Consider the following 10,960-nt stretch of genomic DNA (forward strand, 5'->3'; position numbering starts at 1 on the left):
TTCTAATTTTTTGTGATGATGGGTAATATTCACAAAGCTGTAACTTGTGACAGTTTTATCCATTCCAAAACCTTCAAATTACTCATTGGTAAAAAAAAAAAAAAGGCTTTTTTATGTGTTATTTCAGATGTAACAATTCACAAGATGGTTTGTGACAAAAAGGTCTATGGAGCATGCTTTTATGCCAACCATGAAGTTAACTAGTCAACAACTTTTAAACACACCAATGTTTAACATAGGACATTTTTTTATTTATTTTTTACAAATTGTTCTGGTTAGCAGCTTCACATAGGACTTAATGTACATATTTAAATGTTAGAACACAATATCTCACACTAAAACATGATTTTCTTTAATAGTGATAGCCAAAAATATAATTTCCTTTTTGAAAGTCTTAACAGCAGCAATCCTAATGACACTTCTGGTAAAAGGGAGCATGGTTTGATATTTTATTCAGGGCAGGCAGGAGCAACACAATTCAGTTTACACAGTAACTCAATTAAAGGAAGGGAGCAGCAGAAGATGGATCTTTATTATTAAAGTTAAACTGCAGATATTTCCAAGACAAATCAAAAAGTAAATTGCAAAATCAAACCTTGTTTTGTGTTTATATTAGGTTAAAAGCTAGCCCTGGGGTTAGGGAACGCTATAAATTTTCCTTCTGGATTTCCTTCGTGTGTGTGTGTGTGTGTGTGTGTGTGTGTGTGTGTGTGTGTGTGTGTGTGTGTGTGTGTGTGTGTGTTTTTAAAAGCAAAGTTTTTATGCATGTGTTTATAATTTGAATCTGCGTCGGCCACGCAGAACTCACCTTTCTACAGATTAAGATTAAATTAAAAGCACTTTGGAGATTATACACACACAGCACAACCTAATTGTGTGATTTAAAAGTTTAACCAGCTTTCATTTGAAATGTATCGGTTCAGTGAGACCTTAAAGGAAAATTATTCAGAACCGCTGTATTCGTCCCATCCTAATATATATATATATATATATATATATATATATATATATATATATATATATATATATATATATATATATATATACATATACACACACACACACACACACACACACACACACACACACACACACACATATATATATATATATATATATATATATATATATATATATATATATATATATATATATATATATATATTATACACACATATATGTGGTAACGTGACTGGTGGTCAAGGCTGGCCAGCAGAAGAAATAGTAACCCAGACACAATAACTGCAGTTAAGCACCTTTGAGCACTTTTAATGTTTACAAACACAATCAAAATGCACACACAGGAACAAAATAACAGTTTGAACACAACACTCCTAAGCACACACAGCACAAGTACAAGTGCAAGTACAAGTGCAACACCGAAGCACAGCTATACCGGTGTTCTCCACTTACTCACTTTTTACTCACAGCACTTTCCTACATATCCCGCATCAAACATTCATTCCTTTTTTCTTTTATGGAGCATGACCAGAGGTAATTGGCAACCAATCATTCCATTACCAGCTGGCCACAGTCCACAATCACTCAATTAAACACAGTTGCCATCACCACACACTCAAACACACGTGTACACATGTTCAGAGCCATTTTAAAGTAGTTGATTTGATTATAATACAAATTAATGTTTGATTCAGAGTCACGTATTTCATTTTTAAATTACACCTGAGGCTTCAATGATAAGTCTGTTCTGCCACCTGTGTCTGCTTGTCAAAGCTCTCCTGGTATAAAGCAGTTGGCAGTTAAAGCCAACACTAATTTACATCAGGGGACTTATACATTTTTTATTTGATACATACAAAATTTCCTGCAAGTATAAAATAGCTACACAAAAATTGCAATTAACAAACCACTGATACAGTGCATTCTTTATAATTAGATTAATTTGTCATTTTCAATGTTTGCAAAAACAGAAAAGGGGGAAAAAAAAACATATTTTTCCCCAGAGGTATAAGAGGGAGGTTATCAAGTTGTCTGACTTTATCATCTTACAAAGCTATGACAGTAAAATACTGTGATGAACATGTGGGGGATTTTACAAATGGCAAGTAGTGAGGCAGTGAACCCCCTCACTGCCAGTGGGAATGATCGTGTTTAAAGTGGAGGATTAGGGAACCTGTTGGCTGTACTAACGGTGATATTGTGGTGGGAAATGCCCCCACAGTGCCACTGTATTGAACATGTTCTGGATTCCTGGCAACCCCTTGTGTGTTGAGCAGCCTGTGGAAATGCCAGAGGAATCACTTCATAGTATGTTTTTGCAAACCGAACATGTTGCAATACTTAGTGTTGTCGGCACATAATAACTGCAGTAAATCAATGTGCAGTGCTATAAATACATGTTGACTATACAGTATAATCACTTGGCCACTGTGGAAGCCATCTGTCATGAGGTGATGAGATTTGCTGAGGAAATGTCCTTGAGGGTGCCCTATCAAGCGATCCATGGAATGATAATTAGAGGTACTGACTCCTCCCTTTGGTCCTGACTTCATATCCTCCCTATATAGTAATAGTTTTAATGTTTGTTTGTTTTTTCCAGAAGTATTTATTAATTTCTGCATTCATATACAGCATTATTTATTTAGCAAAACTTTATTTACAGCGCTGATACTAATTATTCACTGCAAAAAACCCTTGCAGGTTTAATTAAATTAGAACCCCAGAGTTTTATGCATAGAACTATATGATTTTTTAAATCTTTTCTGTATATTTTGTATAGGTGTGTAGTCTGGACTGGGGATGATCGAGTCTTCTTCTTCAATCCCACAATGCAGCTGTCTGTATGGGACAAGCCAATTGACCTTAAAAGTCGGGGAGACCTCAACAGGATTATTGAAGACCCACCACACAAGCGTAAAAAAGAAGCATCACCAAGTAAATGACATCAGAATTATTTTGTGTTAAAAAAAGCCTCAAACCAAACATAGTCATGTTGTTTATTTAATTATTCAATTGTATATGTATTTACTTTTGTAAAATGCAGTAGGTTTATCTGAATTATTAATAATAATAACAACATATTTGGCCACATTTTCCAGTAAGAAATATTATATATATATATATATATATATATATATATATATATATATATATATATATATATATATATATATATATATATATATATATATATATATATATATATATATATATATATAGGCTCATATATAATTGATAACCAATTAAAAGGATTCCTGAAGATTTTTAGGAAGTTCTCTCTATCTCAGCCAGACATGGCAGGTGATAGATATGCTTGTTTGCTTGCTGTCAGTATTGGGTATCTCTGCCCCAATCAGTCACAATGTTAAATGCAGCTGTTTGGAAAAGAAGAATAGATAGCAAAGCCTCTGCAATCTGGTTGCACAGTTAACATGTTCCATGATGTTTCAATAAAGAGCATGAGTTGTCCAAAAAATGTATTATAATACCACTTTGGGCACAATATATACATGTACTGTATCCCGTTGCTTTTACACATTGCTTTTCATAGTAAATATTGTAGCTCTCAATGCAACTTCAATGTTTGCTTTGCCTTTACTATTGATCTGTATTCCGTTGTTTGAATATTTTGTGTATTTCCATCTAATTACAGTAGCATTCAGCAAACAAGGTATTTGAAGCTATTTGCTTTTTATAATTCTATGTGGCTTAAGGAAACTAAGACAATCTAATTTATCTGAATGTAATGTGTGACTGTTTTCTCATGCTGTGGCCTTGCTGACCCCTATACACAGAATAATTGCTAATGTGACCATGGGTGATGTGTACAGTTTTGAATGTCAATGGATGTAATATCGGAAATTAATTCAGATTTTTCTTTTTTAAAAAAGGTCAAACCATTAATGGTATAAATACTGGAGCATAAGGTCTTGCAAAGCAGGCAACACTGAACATGCCTAATTGGCAATCTGTTTAATTGGTATTCCAGGTATTTTGTAATGTTTAGCTTTAGTATTATTCCAGTTACTGGGTAATTCTTTTTAGATGACCTAAAGTATTTAAACTTGACTGTTCAAACAGTCATTTTCCAAAGTGTATTTGCTGCCTTCGACATAGTATTGCCAACAAATGATCCCACAGCACAATTAATCAAGAATGAACAAGGACAGAAAGTGTGCAATGACAGTATATATTGAAAGAAGCAATAGAAACATTAGCTCCTGGGAGATGAATAGTCAGGTCTTTAGTCAATAGCAGCACTTCACAGCAGGTGCCATTTTTATTGTTTCATTGTTGAGAGTTTGTCATTTTTCCATGAGTCCTATGAGAAGCAATTCATGAATTTTAGATACATGTAATGCTACTTCACGGGATTGCAGTGTATTGTAATCAATTATAAATATGTACACTAACCGTTTAATACTTGCATGCTTTTTATATACACTGTAAACTATAAGCTTTTTGATGCCATTACCAGTTTATAATATGTATATCATGTTTATAGGGATACACATCTTACAACAAATGGATGTTAGGAAGTGTATAAATCATTGCTGTATCAGTTTACTAGATTCTATAAAAAATAAGGATGTTCTTAATAATCTAATGCATTTTATTTGCCATTCCTACAGCAAATAAAAGCTCTAATTATCATACAGAAGACATAAATGAGGAGCACACCACCAAAACAAAAAGAAACAAGTACGTACAATGTATTTGCTTTATCTTATCAGCATATCAGAAAGTGTGTAATATAATATTGCCAACACTACCTGTTACCTGGTTACTTTCACTCACACCATCTCCGTTTTACCTGCCAGATAAGTCGAGAGGTCCATTAAATGTAGGATTTGATTGGCAGCGTATGAACGCTAATTATTAAACTGTTTAACTGACATTCACAGCAATATGATATGTGCGGTTGTCACTCACGTGTTTTAAACATGGCAGATAATTACTACAGTATGAAAGTGGATTGCTTTATCTGCTGTTCATAACACTTACTTACTTGGAGTATTCAAGGAGATGCAGTATTAAACCAATTCACCATATGTGCTGCAAACATGAATATCACAGATATGTTTGTAAAAGGTATGGCTATGGCATACACAAATCCGAAGAATAATGTACCATTATCATGCTGTATTTGCTTTTTCCTTATAAGAACTGAGGAGCCGATAGAAGATACGGAAGAGAAACCCTTCAAAGTGTCCCCTCACCGAACCATCCTTCCTTTGGAAGTGCGCACCGGTCGCTTCAGAGATATGCTTCTTGAGAGAGGGGTAGGTCAAAACTAATCTTGAAAAAATCTGTAATATAATCATGTCAGGTCTGCCATGATGCATTTGCTCAGTATGTACAGCAGACCTTTGTTCAACTTTTCCTTTTAAGAGCAGGATTGACATAATAAAGCAATTGAAAGAATAAAATATCTAATGCAAATCAATACAATATGTGCATATATATATATTTGTAAAAAAGAAAAACTTTAAAAAAGGATATGGACAACAGTATGTACAATGTTGCTGCTGTGTGTTTGCACCCCAAGGTGGTTGTTCAAGAAATGCTAATGTTACCTTTTTTACATGAGCAATGATAATGTGTAATCCCTTTTCAAAATGTGATTTGTCATTGTGAAAGGACCCTGGGTCAAGCCCTCTCAAAACAGAGACTGTCCCATTGGATTGTGGACACAGTTTCAGCTGCATATACTAATGCTGGCCTACCCCCACCTGGGAGGGTGGCCGCTCACTCTATGCTTTCATTAGGCACAAGGGTCCTTGAGGTTGCACACTCACACTACAAATAGTTTGGGGGTAGCGAGACGTCCCTGTACTGCTGTCAGCTCACGCTCCCTCATGATGGCTCTGAGACACTTTGCCAAAAGTATTGTTATTGGTTGTCTCTGGATTAAAAGGGAATGATAGGTTACGGATGTAACTCTGGTTCCCTGAAAGAGTAGATGATCAACAAACCTTGCGAGGACGCATCACATGCATTCACAGGTTAGATAAAAAGAGAACGTAATCTCTGCAGAGTGACTACATAATCCCTCAGTATGCCAGACCAAGGACAGCACTCCTCGGAGAGGCCTATCAGCAACTCTGTCATAAAATACTCAGTAAATACCTGACCTGTGGCAGGCATATCCCAAAAGTATTGTTGTTGGTCGTGTTCTCTTTCAGGGAACCGGGGTTACTGATGCTTCCATTGAAATGGTGATTAAAGCAAATGTTTATTCACCCCTGCTGCAATCTGGCTCATGGTGTGTCTCAAGCAATAAAAATATGGCTGAACAGAATAAACAGAAACGGTCCTTGCAGTTGTGAAAACTTCACACAGGTGTGACTTTGTTATTTCGTCAGCTTCTGAACGGATATCATGCATTTTGTCTCACTCAACCTGGTTCAAAGCATGTCAACCCACATCCTGAGGTGGGTTGCTAGGACCCGGGTCAGCCTGGATATGACCCAGGTACGTGGTTTCACACTGCATGACATTGTGACCCGGGTAGGAGTGCCAGTGTGAAAGAGGCTTAATACATGTGTGTGTGTCAAATAGGAATGTAACACATATTTCTAAAATAAATATTTCTATTTTTGTATTTGTTTATTTATTTAACTGTTTAAATGATAGGTTTCAGCATTTTCCACTTGGGAAAAAGAGTTGCACAAAATTGTTTTTGATCCTCGCTATCTCCTGCTGAATTCAGAAGAAAGGAAGCAGGTAATACCTATTAAAGCAGCGGTCTCCAACCCTGGTCCTGGAGGACCGGTGTCCCTCCTGGTTTTGTTCTAACTGTACACTAAATTAATGAATTAGACCAATTAAGCTTCTAATAAGCACTTAATTGGTCCATTTAAGTCATTTACGGTACAGTTGGAACAAACACCAGCCGTCCAGGATCAGGATTGGATACCCCTGCTTTAAAACATTACTTCTAATTTATATCAGTGGTCTTTTTTTGTTTCAATAATATTTTATTTTAAATATAATGATTAATTTGTCATATGTGTTAAAATGTATGTTTTTTACTAAAAAATAGCTACTGTATATCCTGTAGTAATAATACTATTAGTTATAAGAAGACATGCAGATTGAGCTTGACTCTTCTAGGGCAGTAGAATTCACACTGGGTTTAAATACTCATTCACTGCCTCAATACTTAAAATTTATCAAGGACACTGAGGTAAAACAGAACACATAAACATTTCAGATTGTTTTATGGCATGTGATTACTGGTGTTTCATTTTGTTGTGTAGTGTAGATAACTCTGAATAATTTTACATGGTTGCAACCTGACTTTAGCCGTGCTCACTCATGGTGCATTTTCTGAGAAGTCTGTCACAATACCCATTCTGTGCAGGTACAGTTTGCATTTATTTATAACATACAAGCAAAAAAAGTGTTTTTTTTTTTCATTCATGCTCAAGGTATTTGAACAGTTTGTCAAGACCAGAATAAAAGAAGAATATAAGGAGAAAAAAAGCAAATTACAGCAGGCCAAAGAAGAATTCCGAAAACTTCTTGAGGAATCTAAGATAACATCCAGGTAGTATTGAATGCAGTCACATGTCTGTCCAACTATATATAAATTAACTGTTAAACATTTATAGCTCTGCTTCCTGTTGATTTTGATAAATATTTGTTTCACTGATACAGCAAGAAACTAAATAATAATACTAAGATATGTGTGAACAACCTGCCTAATCTTTAACTATGCTTTGGCAAGATTGGCTAAGTGTTTGTGATGGATTTTACTAATACAGCATATACTGTACTGCTACAGTATCTTTTTCCACTATATCCAAAGCTGATAATCAGACAACGTGTTCAAACCTTTCACTTTTTTGTTTTCCTTAGGTCAACATTCAAGGAATTTGCAGAGAAATACGGCAGAGACCAACGTTTTAAAAAAGTTCAGAAAAAGAAAGATCAGGAACATTTATTCAATCAGTTTATAAACAGTTTGAAAAAGAGAGATAAGGAAAACAGACTAAGACTGAGGAAGATGAGATGAAAAGGACATCAACTTTGCAACAGAGGATTCCAAATACTGTGACAGATAAGAATTGCAGAACACTAATTCTGATCGTATGTTCCATAAAATCCAAATCGCAATTCCAGAGACTGGTGCAACTGAGCGTAGTACTTTCAAACTTCTAGAAATTCCACTCTGTCTTCAGTTTTCTAATGGTCATATGTGATTCAGTTGTACACAGTATGAAGTAAACCAGTACTCAGAGATTTAATCTGTTTCATATTGAAGCTCTTTATAAAGTCGGTGTTATGCATTCAAATCACTATAAATTATGTATCAGTTATGCAAATCCCATTGTAATATATGAAAAAGAAATTATAAAACATTTTAGCTCCACTCTAGGTTTATAATTAGGCAGACACTATCAATGTTTTTTTAAAAAAAATAAAAATAACAATTGATCTTTGATTCTTTGCAGCATCCATAAGAATTCCTGAGAAAACAACAGCATTTTGATTTGCTGTCTACCAGTGCACTGTTAAGAGTTATCATTATGTGATCAACTCCTCTCATTGTTTTGCCTATTTTTTTTGGTATGTAGACAAGACTAAACTGTTGGTCATAATATCCACCATAAATGTTCAAACATCAACCAGTGTGTATGTAATAGAAAGGGGTTATTAACATTCTAGTAATTGTAGTGATGTTTTGAACTAGCAGTGATGTTTGTTTGTTTGATGGTTTAACTAACAGGTACGATATAAACTACTTGTGTTACTTAGTAGTGAAATACTTGTTTTTTTATTGAAATGCAAAGTTGTTGTGAATCTCACACGTGACTGATTAAAAGTAACAGATAAACTGCAAAGTGTTTTTAATACCAAAACATATTTATTAGTTTAACTCTTCCGGTATTCAGCAAACACATTGTCACCCAAACAGGTGAAAGCAAAGCAATCATATATACAATTTGTAAGAAATTGAAATTTCACAATTTATGGATTTTGGGGTGAATATTGTTCCCTTCAGAATGGTACTAACAAATAACAGATATAAAGAATACTAGATGAAGGTTCATAAATGAGTGTGACTTGCAAGCACACATTCAAGTTTGGTTGCCTTGTTTTTCTGTAACAAATACAATGCATGGAAAAAAGTGTTTAAAATGAAACGAAAAGGCTGAAATCAGAGAATGTCTTTGCTTCACAATGCAGTGTTATTTTTCCCGAAAAGAGACATCCACAAGGTTTGAAATAAACAATTCTTTATTGCATTTCACAAATGACCTTGCCCATAATGAAAGTTTAATTTGACCCATGGCCTTGTCCATTGGAGCTTGAATGATAACTAATGCCAGCAGGCAGGACAAGTGGAACTCTTGCCCACCTTCCCCCTAGACAAGGTGTGCTGCAAGGTGGAGGCAGGGGAGGTGAAGGACCAAACAAACTTCAAAAACGACAAGGAGGCCTAGGTGAGTGGGCTATTTAAAGGAACAGTTTCATTACGAATGTGATTAGTGGGTGGATTCCAACATATACCTGTGACAAAGTGCCCTCCCCTGTGTATATTATCTGTTATGTGTTGCGTGTGGTGTGTTTAAATGTTGGTGTATAGACATTGGTACACGGGATATAAACGGGTCTGTGTAACACGAGTGTTTAAAAATGTATATGTGTATTTAGGCACGAGGATTGCACAGCACTTCACGTGCAAGTAAAATGTAGTAATATGTGAGCACGGGGAATTGCACTTTATTAATTCACGTGCTGGGATTCAAGTGAATAATTAATTGGTAATTGAATCCCAGCACAACAGTATATATAGATGCACGTTGTCACATACTCGCGGTTGGGTGTTCAGTGAGTGGAGAACGGGATAGGAGACGGAGGAAATAATAAGTATAAATAATAATAATAACAACAATAATAATAACAACATAAAGTATCTGCTCACCGTATTTTTGTTTAGTACTAGTCCGTTTTTGTTTGTCTTTTTATTTTGGCATAGAGTGCCGTTTTCTGTTTGTTTAAACCCTTTTATTTACTATAAACCGGCTCAAGCAAGCGCCATCATTTCATTTCACATCATCTGTCTTTGTATATTTCATTCCTTCCTGGTTCTGACGCCGCCCACTTGGCCGTCTCTGTGACAATACCACATAGATCCCAAGGCAAATGTGATTCACCTAGTCATTCTAAAAAGAAACAGATTAATGTGAGAACCTCTACAAAATGGTGGAAAAACATGTACTACAGTGTGTCAAATGATTGGTAATTTAAAGAATAAGAAGGAGAAAAGCTATTTCCTTGATTTCTATGTGAAGGCATTTATCATCAGTGCTGTTTCAAATCAATAGCTAGAAATGACAAGGATTTTAGGTCCTGCACTTTTATACTCCGGGAGGACACATGAATAAAAGAAGGCTTGGATTCAGGTAGGTGGTGAATATATATATAGTGTATATATAAGTACACTCACAGACAGAAGAGTGGATTCTAACCAATGTAAGGTGTCTGTGCACACACTTTATTAAGCCTCCTTTTAAAATCAGTCATTCTGTATTACCTTTTCAATAAATCAACACACTGATCAGATAATGCATGATATGACTTTGAAACAAAGCGTACAGTCAACAATTTAAAATTAACAAAACCCCCATGCCTCTGTGTCTCCAAATTCATACATCATCAAAACGGGAATTCCTAGATTGATTCAGGGTGTAACAAAATATGCTAAAATAATATTTTATTTTATTATGAATAATATCATTGGCAACATGTCTGAAATGGATGGCCTCAAGTGTCTTCACTTTTAAAACTAATATATCTGAAAACAACATTAAGTTAATGTTGAAGCCTAGAGCCTCTCGTGATGCATAATAAGCTAGAATATGGCTGGAAATTATGACCATAGCTTAATGTTCTTGTTAAACACAATCAGAGCTCAAGGGACAGCTTAAGGCAGAAGGAACCCTATAAATCTGTTGTTCTCCGGTCTGTCTACTGGAGACTGCCTTAT

At 35.2% G+C, this 10,960-nt stretch overlaps 1 protein-coding gene across 1 annotated transcript in view; it reads left to right on the plus strand.

Moving 5' to 3' along the window:
• The window catches only part of LOC121321577 (transcription elongation regulator 1-like protein), a 48,645-nt gene extending 39,841 nt beyond the window's left edge, over positions 1-8,804 (plus strand). The window contains exons 9-14 of the mRNA XM_041260583.1: positions 2,741-2,895; positions 4,593-4,662; positions 5,126-5,243; positions 6,598-6,687; positions 7,395-7,513; positions 7,825-8,804. Of these exons, the coding sequence (XP_041116517.1) occupies positions 2,741-2,895; positions 4,593-4,662; positions 5,126-5,243; positions 6,598-6,687; positions 7,395-7,513; positions 7,825-7,981 (709 nt within the window). The 3' untranslated portion in view covers positions 7,982-8,804. The remainder of the gene's footprint in view (positions 1-2,740; positions 2,896-4,592; positions 4,663-5,125; positions 5,244-6,597; positions 6,688-7,394; positions 7,514-7,824) is intronic.
• Positions 8,805-10,960: the final 2,156 nt, after the last annotated feature.

Source organism: Polyodon spathula, chromosome 10 (assembly GCF_017654505.1).
Source record: "Polyodon spathula isolate WHYD16114869_AA chromosome 10, ASM1765450v1, whole genome shotgun sequence".
NCBI classification, from domain to species: domain Eukaryota; kingdom Metazoa; phylum Chordata; class Actinopteri; order Acipenseriformes; family Polyodontidae; genus Polyodon; species Polyodon spathula.